Source organism: Podarcis melisellensis (genome assembly GCF_964234715.1).
Source record: "Podarcis melisellensis genome assembly, chromosome: 8".
In the NCBI taxonomy this organism is placed as follows: domain Eukaryota; kingdom Metazoa; phylum Chordata; class Lepidosauria; order Squamata; family Lacertidae; genus Podarcis; species Podarcis melisellensis.
Window position 1 is genome coordinate 29936962 of NC_138540.1, and position 19887 is coordinate 29956848.

Genomic DNA, 19887 nt, shown 5'->3' on the forward strand with positions numbered 1-19887 from the left:
CTTAACTATTGCCCTTCATATATAATGCTAAGCCCAAGGTCATTTCTGAAAGCAAACTTTCATGGAGCAGAGATCACCTGGCCAGGGGAGGAGGATGGGGTTCTGAGCGCCAGGCTTCATTTGGCCTCATGGAAGCGAGATGAATGAATCCCATTCAGGCATTAATCATTTCCAGCCTTGCTGACATGACAAGAACAAATCCTCAGTGGCACAGCATATTACAGAGAGAGAATAAATTTTGGAAATAGTTGATACATCCATACACAGGAGCAGCAGGCTCACAGTGTAAAAGTACTGTTTGCTAACTGGAACAAAAGCTAAATTTGTAGCATTTAGCATGGTAGCAGCTGGGATGTAGGGACAGCTTGGACGTTCCATAGCGAGACAGAGCTCCAAAATAGGATTGCCATTCACCTGTGCATTTACTAACAGAATGTGACAGAGGGCATGACTTCATAAAATAGTGCATAGCTCTAATCTAGTTTGATGTGGGCTAGAAGAGGGGAGCAGTGTGGCTGTCGGGGCAGTGGGTGACTAAGCCCAAGCAGTTTGGGGACTTTGACCAGGATAGTGAGGTCAGCTGTGCCCACTTGCTCATGGGCGTCTGCGATGGCAATACCTTTCTCTGTCCTAGTTAAAGTTGCACAGAGTGGTGCTCTGGCACTTGCAATGTCATGTACATCTTGGAGGCTCAGCTGCAGGTTTGTGGCTTCTGCTAGTCCAGAACATAAGTGAGGGCTCAGCCCAGATTGGAGGCTCCCCACCCACCACCTTCCTCTTCCCTGAAGAAAGGCAGAAAAAGCATAGCCTATATGCATCAAGCTTTGATATTTCCCTAATAGTGAGCGAGGCTGCTGAGTGCCAACAAATGGAGGCCAAAACAGACTCCTGTGAAAGAACCTAGGAAGCTTAAAAAGACAAGGTGTTAAAAGACTTAAAACAGATTTATTACTTGCTGTATCAATTAGAGTCCCACTTCTAAGATGCGCCTTTGTAAGCAGTGCTACACAGTGGGGAGAGCTGTACGCAGCTGGTAGCTGTAAAAACTGTTGCCAGTTGGAGAGGGAGGGCACCGTGTGGGTGACACCCCAAAACTAAGGCTCATGCAGCTTCCAACCCATCAGAAACTGCAGGAGCCCTGAATCTGCTCGTTTCTTTGCCAAACTCAAAACATGGATATAAAACGGCACAACTCCCTCCACCCTGGCCACCGGCTCTTCTGGCTGGAGCCAAGATGAGCTGGAATCCACCGGGGAGCCCAGAGGCTTCCTTCTGAGTGCAGGATCCGCAGCAGGTGGGATGGGGGAATCGAGGCGCTCTCCCTGCCTCGACGGGTGTCTGCGAGGCGGGGGCTGCAGGTCCCCTCTCCGCCACGGCGCTCTTTCGGCGCTAAACCGCCCGTGCGCCTCGGAAGCGAAGGCGCTGCTCCCTCCGCCTGTCCCTCCCTCGAGCAGCTTCCTCTTCCCCTTCCGGAGCGCGGCGCGCGAGCAGCTGAAGCAGCCATGCCGCAGGACCACCGCCGGGTGCCGGGGCCGGAGGAGTCCCAGACGCCGCTGCTCTTCGCGCCCGTCGAGGCGCCGGAGGTTCCGCCCCGCGACCCGTCGGTGCTGCAGCCGCTCTTCGCCCGCGCGGGGTTGCTGAGTCAGGCCAAGGGCTCGGCCTACGTGGAACTCCACGGCGGCACCAAAGTGCTGTGCTCCGTGGCCGGGCCGCGCGAAGCCGGCGGCGGGGCGGGCGCTGCGGCTCCGGGCGAGCCCCGCGGGCGGCTGGTGTGCGAGTTCCGACGGGCGCCCTTCTCGGGGCGCGGGGCGCGCATCCGCCCCAGCGAGCGGGAGCCCGAGCTGGCGCTGGCGCTGCAGGAGGCACTGGAGCCGGCCGTGCGCCTGGCGCGCTACCCGCGGGCGCAGCTGGAGGTGAGCGCGCTGCTGCTGCAGGACGGCGGCTCGGCGCTGGCGGCCGCGCTGTGCGCCGCGGGGCTGGCCCTGGCCGACGCCGGAGTGGAGCTCTACGACCTGGTGGCGGCGTGCGCGCTGTGCCGGGCGCCGGGCGGAGAGTGGCGCCTGCAGCCCAGCGAGCCCGAGGAGCGCGCCGCCGACGCGCGCCTCACCGTGGCGCTCCTGCCCTCGCTCAACCAGGTGGCCGGGCTGCTGGGCAGCGGCGAGGGAGGGCCCCCCGACAGCTGGGCGCAAGCCGTGCGCCTCGGCCTCGACGGATGCCAGCGCCTCTACCCGCTGCTCCGACAGAGCCTCCTGCGCGCTGCCAAGCGCAGACCCGCACCGGGCACCCAAGCGCCGACCGACACAGACACGGCCCAGCCTCCCGCCGCCACCGCCTGAACTCCGGGAACTTCTCGGGCCTCGCCTCGCCGGACTCCTCTTCCGATGTCTCTTTGGGCTTCGGCTGCATCGTGGTTTTGGATCCGGGATCTGAGCGTGGTTTACCCGACCTAGGTGAAGTTGCCTGGCCTCCTCCTTGGCGAGGAACCGCAACCACGGAGGGCCCAGTCGCGGTCCAGGGAAGGCGAGTCCGACCCCTTTTCCCCTGGAGGGCAGGCCACATCCACACTAGACAATCTCTGCAGCTCCGCGCTCTTTGCGAGGGAAACTTCGACGGAGTGGGAGAGAGACTTCCGAAAATCAGGCCCAGAAAGCTAGTTTATTAAACGTGCCGGGAATTATTGCTCTGTGTTGTTTTCAACCAGTTCCTGGGATTTGGGAGGGGGGAAAATCTGCTTTAAATGTTGTAAATATATGATGTGTGTGTGTGCATGTGCGCACAGTCTGAGTCTCAAGAAAAACAAAAAAGGGTTATTTGCTGCTGGTTGAATCCGAAGTTCTACTTTGGTCTGAGTTTTCAAATTGCTATGATTATCAGTTTGGGGTAGGAATCTGCATTTATTCATTAGTCCAGTGTTGTTGGCAGCTATGTTTGCTTTCAAAATTCCAAAGTTTTAAAATATTACACTTTGAAAATGTCAAGGAACAAAATCGTTTAATCCACACATCCTGCTTCTTAACCTGCTTTCTTGGAAAGTCACCTTCATTTCAAAGGAGTTTCCTTCCAAATCAGTGTGTTTTGCATTGAGGCAATTATCAATAAGCTGACATCATTCTCTGCATTCTCCCCCACTTCCCTGAAACTCCTTGCTTTAAAACAAAAACAAAAAATTAAAAATCAGCATTTTCTCTTCGGAAATACGGCAAGTTTCTTTTTTTGTATTGGCTAAATGTTTGTTGCTGAAATTACTCTGCTGTTTTTCAACTTTGGGTCCTCATATATTATTGGGACCACAAGTCCCATCATCTCATCTGTTAATCTGGATAGGGATGATGGGAAGTTTAGCTCAACATTTGGGGACTAAAGGCAGAACACTGTATCGGACTACTTCATTATGTGAAATCTCCTTTTGCAGACGCGTGGTGTAATAAATTGTGTGTGACCTCCCTTGTTAAAAGGTCAATCTCAAATGGGCATCCTAAAAACTGAAATGGTTTCTTCCTGCAGAGGTGATTGAAGTGAGCCAGTAACTGGTAATGGGGTCAAGGTGGATGTAGAGTGATTAGCTAATTTGGCAGCGAGTTGCCGGTTGACTATTCAGTGGCCACTTCCAGCACAATCTGCTTCTGTCATGGACTCCTTAATACTTGGTCTGATTTACTAGGACCTACTAGTATCTTGTGATATGCAAGGCTTGAGAACTTGTTCTTCATGGAGAGTTTATTTGATACTTGTAATAAAGTCTCTTTTTATAATTAAAATACACTATTTTGCATAACTTAAGGCTTTTTGGTTTTCATGTCTTCTCCCTCTTACTATCACTGTGGATTTGATGCAGTCGTCTTCAACAGTTTCAGATTCGGGAACCACTTTCAAGCCAAACCAACATTTGGGAGCCCGTGTCTTGTTTTCTTGCCATGTATTTGCATGGTGGGAATGCTGCTGTTGTGATCAGGTTTAGATCAGACCGTAACTCAGCATTGGGTCCCAGGCCACCAGTTGAATTCTACTAGTGTAGTGTGTATTTATGGACTCCAGCATTTACTAGAGTGTCTTCCACTGCCTCCCGCAGTTTGGTCAAACTCATGCTGGTAGCTTTGAGAACACTATTCAACCATCTCGTCCTCTGTCGTCCCCTTCTCCTTGTGCCCTCCATCTTTCCCAACATCAGGGTCTTTTCCAGGGAGTCTTCTCTTCTCCTGAGGTGGCCAAAGTATTGGAGCCTCAGGAGCTTCAGGATCTGTCCTTCCAGTGAGCACTCAGGGCTGATTTCCTTAAGAATGAAGAGGTTTGATCTTCTTGCAGTCCATGGGACTCTCAAGAATCTCCTCCAGCACCATCATTCATTATGGTGAATTATGGTTACTGGGTTAAGTACATTATATAACCATGCATCTTGTGGACATGCCATCTCTTAAGAAGATTGTCTGAACTCAGAGGAGCTCCTGTACGAAGCTCACGGGCAACGCACATGCCCAGTGCTACTATAGAAGACTGAGAAGGCCGGCCAATTGCCAGGTTTCAGACCAGTGGATTTTACAAGTTCAAAAACGGGTCAGCAAACTTTTTCAGGTGGGGGCCGGTCCACTGTCCCTCAGACCTTGTGGGGGACCGGACTATTTTTTTTTGGGGGGGGGGGAGGAATTCCTATGCCCCACAAATAACCCAAAGATGCATTTTAAATGAAAGGGCACATTCAACTCATGTAAAAGCACGCTGATTCCCGGACCGTCTGCGGGCCGGATTGAGAAGGCAAATGGGCCACATCCAGCCCCCAGGCCTTAGTTTGCCTACCCATGTTCAAAAATATTTGCAAAATGTACTTGCAGTAATCACTCCTGTCTTTGTTGTCCGGTGGTGCAATAAAGAAGCAGCTAGCCATCTACACAAGGGACATTTATGGTTTTGCAGAATATTTCTTCCCCCTCCCTGCATCATCATAGTAATAGAAATCAGGGTCAGCTGAGGGCACTGACAGAAAGTGAAGCACTGCTGGGAGCCACAAACACACCTTTAGAAGGGATTAAGTCCTATATGGAGGAAAAGCCTACCAGTGACAACTAGCCACAATGGCTGCTTGCCACCTCCAAGGTCCAAGGCAGCACAGAGATGCCTCTAAACATCGGTCCCTGCTGGGAAACTCCTCAGGAGAAGGCTTTGGTTATCACCTGGGCTTTCCAAAAGCACCCAACCAGCTTCTGTGGCAAACAGGATGCTGGATTAGACCTGCAATGGGAATCTTTCGGCCCTCCAGATGTTTGGCTGAAGTTCTCCATCATCCCTGACCATTGGGCATGTGGGTCCAGGCTGATGGAAGCTGGGAGAACAACATCTGGGGCGCTACAGATTTCCCATCCCTGGATTGGGTGGACTTCGTGTCTGATCCCACAGGACTTCTCTTCTGAGTCTAGAGCAGCCTTTCCTAACCTGGTAGCCTCTGGATGTTTCGGACTACAACTCCTCAGCCCTAAGCCAAATTGAGCAATGGTCAGGGATGATGGGAGTTGCAGTCCAGCAACATCTGGGGGGCTGGGGACTCCTTTGCCCACATACCTGGGAGGAAGCCCCACTGAAGCTCATGGGATGTACTTCTGAGCAGGCACATCAGGCTTAGAAATGATAAAAGGCAGCCATCAATCTGGTATGGCACATGGTAAATCCGTAGCTAAGACAGGCAGCAAGCAACACATCATTATCAGTAGGAGATGGCAACTGCTTTATTTTTTGTTTAATGCTGAGCTGGGCAAGTGCGAAGTTGGCACTGCCTGCTTTGCCCACCCGTCTCCCACATTGTTAATTTTCACAACAAAGAACACCAAGCTGCTTCTCCCTCGAACGCGCCACAGGAGTCTCTCTCTGCCAGGCCAGAAAAAGGTGCGAGGGAGACCGTGGTGGGCCTCTCGGCCTCTGCACCAGCCCTGACGGCAGGGAACTGACGCCGGACGCAGCACCGGCCAGAGGCATCGGAAGGAATACAAAACACAGGAAGGAAACGCCGGGCAAAGGGGTTGGGGGCACTCCAGGTCCTCTTACTGGCTGCCTTCCAGGTCCAACGTGTGATTCCTTGCCTGCAATGAAAGAAGGGGCTTTGTCAGCCTCGTCCCTGAGGCATAACTCGGCATTTTCTCTGTTGAATCCTCAGCCCCAATCTGCGCTGCATATTTAAAGCAGAGTTGAAGCACTTTAGATGGGCACAGCTCCCCCCGCCAAATAATCCTGGGAACTGCAGTTTGATAAGGGTGCTGAGAGTCAATAGGAGGCACCACCTATTCATCTTGGGGAGCTACAATTCCCAGAGTTCCCTGAGAAAAGCAGGAATGGTTGCTAAACTCCTCTGAAGAATTTGGGCCCCTGATGTTTGCTCTACAAGTCTCCCCCTCCCCATGTCCCTCTGGCCATCTTGCCTCTATGATAGGCACAGTCCCTCCAAGTCACATGACAAACACAACATTGATCAAACCAAAACCATTCAAATACGCAACATATGATGATGGCCGTGACCTGACCTTTGTGCAACTTGTGGAGTTAGTGGGCTTCCAATAGCCTGAGAGAGCTCCTAGCAGCTCTCCCACCCCAGAGCTTGCAAGGTGTGTGTGTGTCTTGGGGCACATAATAAGATGCAAAGCTACAGCCCTTGCTTAATGGTGCAGATGCAGGCAAGGCGGAAAAGCTTAGGAAACGGTGCAGCCTTGCTTTGCACAAAAAGGCAGAGGGGGAAGGCTCAGTGGGCTCTTGCAAGAGACAATCCTGAGAGACCCCGGTAGCTTTTTCTGCATAAGGTATCACCTTGACCATTGACGCTCTGGACAGGTGCAGTTTGCAACGCTGTAGCAATAAAATGCAGTACTGTATCTGCATGGTATCACACACACAAAAAACACATTGCGTTCCCAAATTTCCACTGAAGAGGGAAAGAGAGACCTGCAGCCTCACGGTTGCTCCCCTTCTTGCTATTCCGCCCTCGGCGCTGCCACTCACCGCCTCTTCGGTGTCTGTGCTCTCCTCTGCACTGTCCACCTCCGGCAGAGCAGCCCGGCCATCCTGCACGGGGCTCTCCTTCCTCCGGGTGGTCTCCCCTGCTGAGTAGGAGGCCTCTGTGCTGGCGGCTGCTTTCTTCTTGACCTCCTTGGAGCCTGAGGAATCAGACAAAGCAGGCAAGCTGGCCACATCACACCACCTTACCCATTCATCACACTTTTCCATACCCCCTTTTTCCTGGCGCCGGGTGCCGTTTGTGGTGCTCCCAGGCAGTCTCCCACCTAGGCACTGAGCCTAGGTTTGCTATGCTCCGAGCACAATTCAAAGTGTTGGTGCTGACCTTTAAAGCCCTGAATGGCTTCGGTCCAGTATACCTGAAGGAGAGTCTCCACCCCCCACTGTTCTGCCCAGACGCTGAGGTCCAGTGCCGAGGGTCTTCTGGCGGTTCCCTCGCTGTGAGAAGCCAAGTTACAGGGAACCAGGCAGAGAGCCTTCTCGGTAGTGGCACCCGCCCTGTGGAACGCCCTCCCACCAGATGTTAAAGAGCAAAACAACTATCAGACTTTTAGAAGACATCTGAAGGCAGCCCTGTTTAGGGAAGCTTTTAATGTATAATAGATTATTGTATTTTAATATTCTGTTGGAAGCCGCCCAGAGTGGCTGGGGAAACACAAACCTGCTGTAGACAAGGAAGCTACGATTTACAATTTCTGGTCAATTTTGTGACCAGAGAATCTGATCTTTGCTTTGTGTGCATGTGTGCTTGTGCCTAAGACCTGCAACAAAATGCTGCTGTTCATCCTCACAGCTCCTCAACACTCACGCGCCTCACCTGTGGGCTGCTCCCGTCGCTGGTCCATCCGGTCGAGGCTCTCCAGCAAGCTGTCCACCTGAGCTTTAATCTGGCTTAGCTCTCCCTTGATGGAGTGCAGCTCCTCTGCTCGCACTGGAAGGGAAAGAAAGCATGAGCGGCCCAAACCACGTTACTGACACCCCGCAGAAACCGACGCGGGTGGGGAGGGGTTCACACCAGCTGTTCACTGGTTCTGTCACTGGGAGGCTGTGGGGGGAGGCTACAAGTTGTGTTCAAGTGCGTGGATCAAAACCGCGGTCAGCTGGCTGCTCTCCATAGCTCATGGAAGCTGTGGTGGGCAAGGAGCTCCTATTTACAAATCAAAAGGGCCTTGGCACGTGCATGGATACAAAGGTGCCTATGAAGTGTTGCTCTTTTTTGAACTCAGAGCCCAAACGAAGTACCGTATTGGCCCAAATATAAGCCGCACCTACAAATAAGCCACTTATTTAAAATTCAAGGGGGGGGGGAGAAAAAAAGACAATACCCGAATGTAAGCTGCTCCCTTAAAATTGTGTCTTGTGCTGGTGGTCCTAGGAGCTACGCGCTGTAGTGGCGCCCGCCATCTTGCCTCACTTGTCTTGTAAAAGTCGATTTTTGTAAGGTCGCGAATTTAAGCCACACTTTAACTTTTCATGGTCGGAATTTGGGGGAAAAGTGTGGCTTATATTCAGCCCAATATAGTAACATGTTTCTGCGAGAAACACATCAGGACGAGATAAATGGAAACAAAACCATAGAACCTGTACCCCAAAGACTGGCTGCTGAGTGCAAAACAACACATGGAATTCCTTTTGTTCCCCATCTCCCTGACTACTGCTTCCCACTTCACTGCCTGCTTTACACCCTTCCACAAGATTCCCTGCTCTTCAGCTTTGCTCCCTTTTAGACCCACTTCCTAGCCCACAGGCCACCCAGGTGCTTGTCAGTGTGGGATTTTAGTCACATCCAAACAGACTGCTTTTCCGTCCCTCAGACAGTCTGGACTGCAAACATTCTTTGACAGGCTCGTTCACTATCGGCGCTAAATGCTGAAAGAGTGCCCCTGGCACCCGGGACACCAGGCCCTCTCTACCCCAAAGTGCTTACACTTCGTTCGGCCCGCCGTGGAGCCGCTGCTGCCCCTCAGCCCCGCGTGGGGACCCAAGCTGGCCTTGCCCCCGGCCCCCAAGTGGCTTCTCCTGGCCTTGACCGGGATGTGACTGATGAGCGGGGGAATCTTCTGGTACTCGTAGACCCTGCAGGAAACGAGAGCAAGAGGGTCAGTTGCACAATCCCCTTGAAACCACAGCTCAAATGTGGGGGGGGGGGTTGTTGCTTAGGTCCAAGGATATGGTGGGGGAAACCCACTCCCACCCGTTATGTTGATGTGCCGGCAATGAGGGAGGGAGAGCAAAGCCCCAAAACGCACCTGTAGGGCAAATCCTCTTTATAGAGCTCATAGTCCAGGTCGCAGGTGCTGCTGCAGACAAGAGAAGAAAAGGTAATTCGGCGCCATTTCGTGCTTCTCAACATCCTCCGCTGCACCACGAGACAGGCGCATGGAAAACTGCCTTTGTATTTTTCATTGTTAAGTAAATCCCCAAATATTTTGCTTTTTTTCACTCTCTGCAATCCGATTGCTTCTTCTAAATCCTTTTTGCTCTGATTATCCATATTTTTAACCATCATTTTTGTTTTTTCTTTATTTAATCTAAATCCTGCCACTTTCCAAATTCTTCCATTTTCTCTAAAAGTTTCTTTGTACTATTAATTGGATTTTCCACCATCACAATCATATCATCTGTAAATGCCCTGATTTTATAAACATTTTCCCCTAGTGTTATGCCTTTTATTTCCTCCACTCCTGGCCCAGAGATGGGAAGCCTGGGGGGTGGGGCAGCAATTACCCCTGGGCTCCAGCTCTTATCAGTCCCAGCCAACAAGGCCAATAGCTAAAAATGATGGGAGTTGGGTGTTCCTGTGCTGTTTGAAGGGCCACAGGCACCTCACCCCCACCCCCACTCTAACCACTGCATCACGCTGCCGCTCCGTCTCTACACTGCCTTTGTGCCGTCAGCAAGGCGCCTTGCGACACTTTTTGCTGGAAACAAGACTTGTGTTGCCGCACGCATCTCAAATGTTGACCTGCCACAGGAGGCAGCCCTATCAACTCCTCTGGTGCTTCAGCTTGAATAAAGGAAGGTTGCAAAACGGGAAGTAAATCTGGGTTTTGTAACTAGTCAGCATGACAGGAGTGTATATGCGGTAGCATATTTAGCATGCCAAATCATGCATGGTGCAAGCTCCTGTGCAGATTTCAGGCATTCAAGTGTATATTCATTTTCCAGTTTATACTGGCCCTGGTGCATCTGAGACTAAAGAGTTGCAGGAGTGCCAGGAAACCCCCACCCCTTGACTTCAGTTGTGATTGGGGGGTTGGACTAGATGAGCCTTGGGGGTCCCTTCCAACTCTACAATCCGACGATTCTGTCCCTTTTGTTTGCTCCCTCAGCTACTGTTCCAGAGGAGTACTACAGGAGCCATGATTTGGCTAAAACTGGAGGGATCGGGGTGGGAGAGGGGGTTGAGTTTGCAGATTTCTTTAAGCCACTCTGCCTTTTCTCCCGTAATTTGAGCACTGGAGGAGGTAGCCAGAAGGGAAGGGGGGGCAGAGGAACGAAAGCAAAACAACCAGATCCTAAACAGTTATTGCAATATGTCACATGTTACGTAATTATATTCTATATTAAAACGTATATTTATGCCACTTGAAAGCGAGTGCCTGCCATTTATCCTTTTCCCCCAGAGCATTTGTGGTCGCTGGAAGGTAGGGGCTGGTTTACTCCTTTTATTCCAGTAGAATCCGGCCTGCAGTGTTTTCCTTCTGTTCCCACAAGTAAAAGAACCAGGGGAGTTTTCTTTTCTTTTAAAAAGTTGAAGGTAGGGCAACCATAAGCACCCAGCACCTCCCTTTTGGCTATGAGCTCTGCTGGCCCATGGGGAGGAAACAGGCTCAGGAGCCTCTTCCAGACACTGGAAGGGGCAAGAACATCCTCCAGGACCCCTAACCAGGGAAGACAAGGTGGTCCCTGCCCCCCGCCCCCGAGAGGAGGCTCCAGCTCCTAAACCCCCTGACCGCTGATGGGAGTTGTAGTTTCACAACACCCAGCCTGCCCTTTGGCCAAAGTGTGGGGAGTGAGATTGGGTCAAGGCTTCTTTCAGGGAGAAACGCGCTCTATCCGGAGTGGAAGAATCAGCCTGGACTCCCACCCTCCACCCCCTGCTGATCTTCCATCAGAGATTCTTGATTTTACATTTCACGGATGGTGGTTTCTGTGTGCCAGCTGCCTTCAGGTCCAAATGGAAAGGGGTGGAGGGGGGAAGGCTGTCAGCAGGAACGCCTCCCCTGAAGGAAAGCGCTGATGCGCCTGTAATAAATCTCATGCCACATGAGCAAGCGAAAGAATGGGGAAGGAACGCTGTGGCGAAGCCCCTATGGGCTGATCTGGCCCACCCCAAAGCAGGGGGCTCTGGGCCCTTTCATCTCCTGCATGACATTTTTTTAACGGGGTGTGTGTGTGTGGCTTTTCTCTGGACTACATTGCAAGCTGCACCTGCCAACATTCCCTCTTCCCGACGTGACTATTAAAAGGCACACGAGTCCCGAACGGTGTACGGCTGTGGCTTCGTTTCCCGGGAAACCAGCTAGGCCGTTCCTGTCCCCCCCGGACGGAGCGGGAATCTTTCATTTCCCTGACCTCATCTTGGCCCAGCGTTCCTGCCCAGCTTCTCCCACGCGAGATACATTGCCCAAGAGGAAAGCCTGCACAAATCCGCTCGTTTGATCCAGGAAAGGGTCCAGAATCAAGGGGGTGGGTGGGGGGTGAGACCCCCTTATTTCCAACCCCCTCTGGCATTCAGGGTGTGTGTGTGTGTCGAATTCTATCTACAGAGCCAGAAAGTGATTGCCATCCCACAAGGGAGTGTGTGGGAGCCAAGTTGCCAGACATCGGCGGGAATGTTTTGCAGAATAATTGAAAAAAAATTCAGCTCCGCTTCCTCTCGGAAGCCTCCCCCTCGCTGTGCATCTGCACCGTCAATCTCTGTAGTGGCTGCCTCGATGCCAGGAGATTGTTTTGTGCAGCTTTTCTCTGCCTGTCCACTCGGGAAATCTCCCTAGCACAGCGACAGCCATGTCCCAGGGGTGATGGCTTGTCCATCTCATAAAGGAAGGGCTCTGGCATTGGCCAAACTGGCTCTGGAAGGTGGCGGGGGGGCGTGGAGCCTCCCCTCCACCCTTTGGTCCAACCACACAAGGCGAACAGGACGGCCATCATTCCCCCTCACTGCAAGAAGCGAAGTTACAGGGAACCAGGCAGAGGGCCTTCTCGGCAGTGGTGCCCTCCCTATGGAATGCCCTCCCTTCAGATGTCAAGGAGATAAGGAGCTACACAACTCTTAAAAGACATCTGAAGGCAGCCCTGTATCGGGAAGCTTTTAATGTTTGATGTTTTGTTATGTTTTTATATGGGCTGGAAACTGCCCAGATGGGTGGGGTATAAATTATTATTATTATTATTATTATTATTATTAAAGAATTCTGCAGCTACATGCCCGGTGTGGCAAAAGGACTCTTTCTATCCTATGATTCTACACATACAGAAGTCTTTTTTAAAAAAAAAATGCCTAGGGGAATGTCAACAGCCAGTTGCGGCCACCATTATTTTATTCTGAGACTGCTCACTGCAGAATGGGGCAGGTAATGGGGAGAAGTTCTCCTGGGGTGCCTTGGTAGTCATCTTATTGTATAGCCAGCCCTGCAAGTCTCAAACACTGCTGTCCTCTGGTTGCTGTTACTTGACCCATGTTTTGCAGAGTAAAAGAATTTTTTAAATTGTTTTATAAGGAACCCCAAAAAAATTCCAGAGCAGAACCAGCAGGACTGCCACCAGTAGATGGTCGTCCCTTCCCCATAACTAGCAGAATCATAAGAACTTGCACAAAATAAAACAGCACATTTGCACGGCTAATTTCGTACAGACCACAGAATGCACAGAATGCGCGTGTCGTTATCTTTAGGGAGAATACACAGACCCTGGCTTATGGCACGGGGGTTTCTTTCTGCATCACAGCCCTTCTTCCTCTGGCTCCAGCAGACCAGATTTCTTGAAGAGTGTTGAAGAAAGGGCAGGAAAGTGTGTATCATACACAAGAGACACTTCGGATGGCCTGAGCTTTGGTAGGCAAGAACCTGAGTGATGGAGGATGCCTGATGAAGGCCTGCGAAGGCGAAGGCCATAATAAAACCTATTGCTTTCCTGTGGTCGCTCCTCTCCTCTTTCACAGGCTCTTTGTATGCAACGGGGTAGATCCTGGATCTCAGCCAGTGCCAAACCCAGGCAGGGGCCAAATGGTGGAGGAGGAGGAGGCCTGCGAACCAGGGAGGGTGCTCAGCTCCCGGGCCTATTCCTCTGGGCTGCAGGACAAAGGGAGCTATAAGGTTTCAGAAGGTTTGAAGAATGGCTCACGCCGGCCGGCAATAGCAACACCCCTCCTTTTAAAGGCACGGCGAGACGACACATTGGCAGCCACAAGGGGAGCCAAAGCCAGGAATTTGGGAAAAGCTGTTGCGTAGCAGCTATTGTTTGCCCCTCCAAGTTATTTTGGGAGGCTTTGTTCAGTCCTTTTGTTTTCCAAGTTTCCATCTGTGGGTTCAGCAACGCTGGTTCTTACTCCTGTGACCACAGGCCTGCAAGGCCACAATCCTGGGGGTGGGTGGGTGGAATCGCCTCAGTCCCCTCCAGCGTTCGCTCTCTTCCAGACCCCACTGATTTCCCCTAGGCACATCTTGAGGACACCTCTTCCCAGAGCGGTCTCACCCAGCACACAGCAAATCTGTACCAGGCGGCCACCATTTTAAAATTTCCAACCATGTCCCAAAGCAGCCTTATGGCGGATGTTCTGTGGCATTGTGGGAAATTTAAGATGGCTGCTTGCAGCCACCTTGTGCAAGGGCTCCAGAACAGGGGTCAGCATCAGTTGGGGAGCTTGGGCTTACTAGGAAACTGTCCTTTACGCCCTCAGTTAAACAACAATTCCCAGGATTTATAGCAGTTACATTTAACCTCCTCCGTCAAAACAACTCATTGAGAGACAGAGTTGTTATGTATCCTGAATTTCTGAGTCCAAGAGATGGAGAGAAAAGCTGTCCTAGTGGGCTGCTCTCCCCTAGAAGGAATAGGTCAATAGCTTGGGGGTGTTTCTGGATTTGGCCTTCTCACTGGAGGCTAGGATGACTTAATGACTAGGATTGTATTTATAAAAATAAATAAATAGGAGTGCCTTTTACCAGCTCCATCCGGTTTGCTGGTTTTGGACAAAGACACCTTGACCACAGTAGTCCATGTTCTGGTAACTTCCTGACTGCCATACTACAAGGTGCTCTACATGGGGCTGCCCTTGAAGACAACTCGGAAGCTTCAAATGATCCAAAATGCAGTGGCAAAATTACTGGCTGGGGTTCCGCTTATAACAGACACGACTCCTGTTATAATTGCCAGTTCATTTCCATGGCCAATTCAAGGAGCTCACACTGGTGTTTAAAACCCTGAACAGGCTAAGGCCACAAATATATGAAAGCTTGCCTCCTTTCCCTACAGACCCTCTCAGGTGTTAAGATCAGGCAGAGGGGTCTCTCTCTCTCTTTCTCTTTCAGGGCTGGGCTTCCTCAGCTTTGGCAATGCGTAAGTGGCCACCCAGCCGTTTCCCAAGTCTGCTTCCAGACAGGTGTTTGGGATGTATTTTTGCAGCATCTGCACAACTGCGTTGGCATCAAAACACCATCTCTTATCCCCCGCCCATTTACCCTTTCTGCAGGGGAAATCCAATCATCACAACAAATCCTGTTGCTAGCAACTCATCTGAGATATCTCAACAGCCCGCTCGCAATTTTTTTGTGCTAAGATGCACTGAGAGCTTCTCAGGGCTATGAAGCAGGATAACAATTGTTCTAAATTAATAATAAAACCAACCCCATCCCTGTCTGGGAGCACCACTAACCTCCTGTTCTGTCTTGCCTTTGCCCTGGAGCAGATTCTGTCCTACCTACAAGCTGCTCATGTCACAGCTCCTTCACACAGGGAGATCAGGCAGAGATTATGACTGGATAACCAGTACCGGATCCCACCAGAATCTAAGAGGACGGGAAAGGAGTCTTGCAGTCACTGCCTCCCTCCACCCCCACGGCTTCCTCTTCTCAACAGCTACAACCAAACAATTTCCATTACCAGCCATATAAATAAATAAATGCAAAAAAACCCCCAACAAGCCACCCTTCTGCCTAATCCCAGGGTTATAATCTGTTTTCTTGGCAGCAGAAAACCCTCCACGTGAGGATCTAGATGAAGCAAAGCGGCGATAGAAGGGCACAGTGCTCGTCGCTCTCACTACAGCCCTGGAAAATAGGAAACTGAATGCAGCCCATGCCTGTGAAACAGGGTGGCACCGAAAAGAAAGCAGAATAGCAGCCAGGCCAGGTTAGTGGCTTGGGGGGGGGGGGGTTCCACAACCGCAATGTTACCATAGAAAAAACCCTCCCCCTGGAGTCTGCCTGAGAGAAAACTGGGAGTTGAAGCAAAGCTACAAATACATTTCCCACATGGACTGCAAGAAGATCAAACGTATCCATTCTTAAGGAAATCAGCCCTGAGTGCTCACTGGAAGGACAAATCGTGAAGCTGAGGCTCCAATACTTTGGCCACCTCATGAGAAGAGAAGACTCCCTGGAAAAGACCCTGATATTGGGAAAGATGGAGGGCACAAGGAGAAGGGGACGACAGAGGACGAGATGGTTGGACAGTGTTCTTGAAGCTACAAACATGAGTCTGACCAAACTGCGGGAAGCAGTGGAAGACAGGAGTGCCTGGCGTGCTCTGGTCCATGGGGTCACGAAGAGTCAGACACGACTAAACGACAACAACAACCATTTGACTGTCCCATTCTGGAGCAGCGGAAGCTTCCGAACAGTTTGCAAGAGCAGCCCCACTTATCACTTACTGCAGTAGTCAAGCCTGCACCTATCCCTTGGGCTTCCATGCTCCCCCTTCCTAGCACTGCCTCCAGCTTTGCATGTCATGAGCTAATGAAGGGAAAAAAGCAATCCATCTGAGGGCAGCTGGAGTCCAGTTGCAAGAGGCACAGAAATATAGCAAGCAGCACATTTCTCGGCCAGAGGATAAGCGGTGGCTGGAAACTTTCAGTTACCAGAGCATGAGGAGCTGTGGCAAAAACCATCTGCCAGCAACTCGGGTGCAAAAAGCAGCAGCAACGCCTCCTGACTGGAGCCAAGCAGCCACTCTAGACCAAGCAGAGGCTTTTTTGAAATACCCACAACGTCCCAACATCATGTCTGGACATTGTGGGGAATTTAAAATGGCAGCTTGTCAGCACCCAGTGGAGGAGGCTTGAGAAGGGCATCAGTGCTCAAATCCCCACTCAGTCATGACGCTCACCTAGGGGGCCAGTCACCGCCTCTCCGCTTAATCTACCTCACAGAGTTGTTGTGCGGGATTAAAGGAGGTTGGGGAGAACTATGTACATCATCTTAAACATCTTGGGACGGGGGAAGGTGGAACACGAAGGCAACAAGTGCAAATAAATAAAAATAAATAGTTCAGCACCAGCAACCAGGAATTCCATGCCAGGGGGTGCCCTGGAACTCAACCCAGGCAGTGAAGAAGATTCTCAGGGCCATTTCCGAGGGGGCGGGCATCATGACCAGGTCATAAGCAACTGGTATAACTCCCATCACCCTGAGTATTGACCTTGCTGGCAGGGGCTGATGGGAACTGGAGTCCAACGACTCCTGGAGGGCCGCACAGATTGCCCTTCCCTGCCTTTACACAGTAAACGGGACATTGCACAGCCGGATCCAATCCGTGGTGACAAAAGACTCACGGGTACAGGCCTCCGCTGTGTTGCCTCTTCTGGCTTGGCCTGGCGTGGCTCAGTTTAGGCTCCCGGGCCATGTCGAGATCTAGAGAAAGAGGAAGACCATGAGAGAGAAACCCCAGGGCAAGAAGGAGGCCAGAAGCCCAGGAGGGGGCAGGCTGAATGGAGGCCGCTGTCACTCCAGAAAGGACCCCCTAACAAAGTCCAAGGCTCACCCCATCCAGCAGGGCAGATCCTTAGAACATCTCACAGGGATATAAACCAGCTTAGATTTTTCAGGTTTGTGTACAGACAAGAGTAGTCTCTATACTGTAAATACAAGGAACTGAAATGCATTATTATAATTATTATTAGGTATTATTAATTTATTTATTACTCACCCTAAGGGTAGGTTACAGCGCTAAAAACTATACAGTATTAAAAACAATTAAGGCAACTTAATGGTGTCAGCAGAGGCAGTGTCCCAGCATGGGGGGTGACCAAAGAGATGCCCCCCCCGCCTCCCCATTCATTTACACAATCTGTCTACAAGGCAAATCAGAGCGGCATCTCATTATTGTCCTTTACTTGGCAGGACAGCAGGGAATAAAAAGACTTGCCTGCTCAACTGCATCTTAATACTATAACCAAGTTGAAAAATTAATTAGAACACCATGTTAAGTGTTTACATTTTTTGCCACTGGACTCTTGCCACACCTCTGAGGCTGGGCATGTGCTCCCTGGGCCTGGGCACCTCCAATTCCAGGGCACCATCAAAGGCCCAGCATCAGGGGGACTTGAGCCGGAGCCCTTGGGCAACTGGCATGCTGGACCCAGGCATCCTGAGCCCCGTTTCCTGCAAGGCAGAGAGAGAAATGTGGGAAGGGGTCCCGACTTCCTCATCCCAGGGCAAGGATGCTTCCTCTTGGTCTGGCAAGGGAAAGTTTCCCAGAATCTGAAGAGGCCAAAGTCTCAGGATGGACACAGAGGCCAGCAAGGGCCGGGGAGGGGGGGGGGTCCAGTAACTCTTCTCCGTCCCACCCTCAAACGGCCTCCAAGTGCATCAACGCCCGGTCCCATGGCAGCTCCCCGCCTGGGGGTTCATCATAGAAGCCCCACCCCGAGACCCCTCCAAGTTGCCCTAGCCACCTCTTGCTCTGCAGGCCTCAAAAAAATAAAAATGCCAATTTCTCTCTTTCTTTTTTTAAAGAGAGAGCTCTCGTCAATCCTCATCCAACTTTCTTCCCACCCAGAGTTGGGCCCAGCAAAGATGTCTCTGAAGGATTCGGAATTGCCCCCCCCCTTTGCTTCGTTCTGCAAGCAAGAGGCGCAAAGCAAATGGAAGGGCGCGCGCGTGCGCCCCTCCTGCGCAGCGAAATCAAAGGAGGCGGCATGGGGCTTTTGATGGGGACCCAGCGGATACACCCTCCTCTCTCTCCCCCCCCCCACGCTCCCCCCTTCCTCTTTCATTGCTTCCGGGCGGTGGAGCCCCCGCTCCTAGTCCCCTTTTTGGGAGGAGGGCGACTTCCCCCCCCCACTCCCAAGTACGCAACCCGGGGGTGAGGCGGGGGTTATGGAAGGGGGGGAAACAAACACACACAGGAGCGGTACTCACAGCGCCAGCCCCCTTCCCGGCTGCCGAAGAGGGTCATGCCACCCCCAAAGGGGGGAGGGGAGGAAAAGGGGGGGAGCCCCACGCCCGGCCTGCCCAGCAGCGAGGAAGGGACGCCTTTCTCTCTCTCCTACGAGCCCCCAGCAAGGTGGTTGCAGCAGCAGCAGCAGACTAAGCGCTCTTGGCTAAAGAAAGGAGGGTCTCTATCTGCCTCCCTCCCTCCCCAGCCTGAATGTCGGCCGGAGGAACGTACCATTTGCCCTGGTAAAGGGGGGGGGAGACGAAGCAGGAGGGAACGAACCATCTCCGCCACCCGGCGGGGGGGGCGTTATGGGATGGGAGGGTCTGAGCTCCCACATAGACACACGCCTCTGCTTATTGAGCTACCAGGGGGCTATTGCCTTGCGGGGGGGGCGCCTTGCATGCTCCAGTCACCTCCCCTCCCCCCGCGCAAGGTAATGGTGGGGGAGGTGGGCGCCCCCGGCTCTTCCGCGGCGCATGCGCGAAACTGCAAGAAAAAACCCCCTACCGAAGAAGAGTAGCTGCCCAAGGTGGTGGTCGTGGGACTGCGTGGAGAAACCTCTTCGGGCGCCAAGGGAATAAGCAGGAGCCCACCCCCCGTTTTCTAAGCCGCGGGACTGCCCCCCCCCCCACTCTGCAGAGCAACCTCAGGCCATTCAGCCCAGGGACTGAGGCTGCTTCTATTGAAAGCACTTTCTTTGGCCCCCATCTAAGAATCCTGGGAACTGTAGTTTATTAAGGGTGCTGAGAATTGTGGCTGGGGGACGACGATAGCGTCCTGGGTTCTCTCCCCCTCCCCCCAGACGGGAAAAAATGTGCATTAAATGTATGGTGCCTACGCAGCCTAACATGGGGGAGGAACCTTTTGCACTCTGAGGGCCGCATTTGACAGGCAGCCTTCCAGGGGCCACATCCCGCTGTCTCATGCACACACACACATACACACTACTTCTGTATCAAGAGTTCACAGACATGCTTGTTACAAGAATTTTTAGGGCTTATATGTATATATAACAAATGTTCATAAATGTACAAAGCAAACACATATATAAATTTATAAACCACATGTCCAAAACCCGCAGGAAAAGCCCTAAAGCCATTTTGACTCTTTCAGTCACCTCAAATATTTCTCTACAAGGTTGAAGGAAATGCAGAAACCTCCCCATTGTCTCTGTCCTTACAAATCCTGCCTCAAGTGCACATTTAAGGTGTGAATAGGCTCAGGAATTAAGTATTATCATTACAAAAGAATGGCCAGGCTCCCCAGGTAATCCAGTCAAGTACAGGTAACCTGGCAGACAGGGTAAAAACAACGCACTCAAATTTCTGTTGTAGACCACCTTTTCTGTGATGTAGGTACTACGTATCTGGGGGTGGTCTTGGGCTACACCCCTTCTGTGATGTATGTATGATGTTTCTGGGGGTGGTCTTGGACTCCAGGGCGGGAAATTTAAAATGTCTATATAAGGGCTTGCACACCTCCTCCTCTCTCCTGCGTGTGGGGGAGCACCCTGTT

The 19887-nt window shown here is 51.8% G+C and overlaps 2 protein-coding genes across 5 annotated transcripts; one reads left to right on the forward strand and one right to left on the reverse strand.

Annotated features, from left to right (window-relative positions):
* The first annotated feature begins 1191 nt into the window (after positions 1–1191).
* EXOSC6 (exosome component 6) lies at positions 1192–3775 on the forward strand. Its single transcript, XM_081922631.1, has one exon. The coding sequence runs from the start codon at positions 1503–1505 to the stop codon at positions 2334–2336; it is 834 nt and encodes a 277-aa protein (XP_081778757.1). The 5' UTR covers positions 1192–1502; the 3' UTR covers positions 2337–3775.
* A 1914-nt stretch (positions 3776–5689) lies between these two features.
* On the reverse strand, positions 5690–18777 carry LOC309376356 (RNA-binding Raly-like protein). 4 transcript variants are annotated; one of them, XM_081922637.1, is made up of 7 exons: positions 18604–18777; positions 16766–16844; positions 9240–9287; positions 8918–9066; positions 7808–7921; positions 6976–7130; positions 5690–6065 (listed from the first exon to the last, which is right to left on the reverse strand). In XM_081922637.1, exons 1-7 carry the CDS (start codon positions 18707–18709, stop codon positions 6027–6029), a joined length of 690 nt encoding a protein of 229 aa, XP_081778763.1. In that variant the 5' UTR covers positions 18710–18777; the 3' UTR covers positions 5690–6026. The 4 variants fall into 4 exon arrangements, with proteins under 4 accessions (XP_081778763.1, XP_081778762.1, XP_081778765.1 ...); XM_081922636.1 differs by having other exon boundaries at positions 9240–9290; positions 18604–18772; XM_081922639.1 differs by lacking the exon at positions 18604–18777 and adding an exon at positions 18354–18594.
* Positions 18778–19887: the final 1110 nt, after the last annotated feature.

Bases quoted from the DNA above. Each gene is read 5' to 3' on its own strand.
- EXOSC6 (XM_081922631.1), top strand. From the start codon at position 1,503: ATGCCGCAGGACCACCGCCGGGTGCCGGGGCCGGAGGAGTCCCAGACG.
- LOC309376356 (XM_081922636.1), bottom strand. From the start codon at position 18,709: ATGTGGGAGCTCAGACCCTCCCATCCCATAACGCCCCCCCCGCCGGGT. The intron at 9,291-16,765 runs GTGAGTCTTTTG...TCTTGTCTGCAG, and splicing joins CACAGCGGAGGCCTGTACCC to CAGCACCTGCGACCTGGACT. The intron at 6,066-6,975 runs GTGAGTGGCAGC...CTTTCATTGCAG, and splicing joins GCACAGACACCGAAGAGGCG to GCAAGGAATCACACGTTGGA.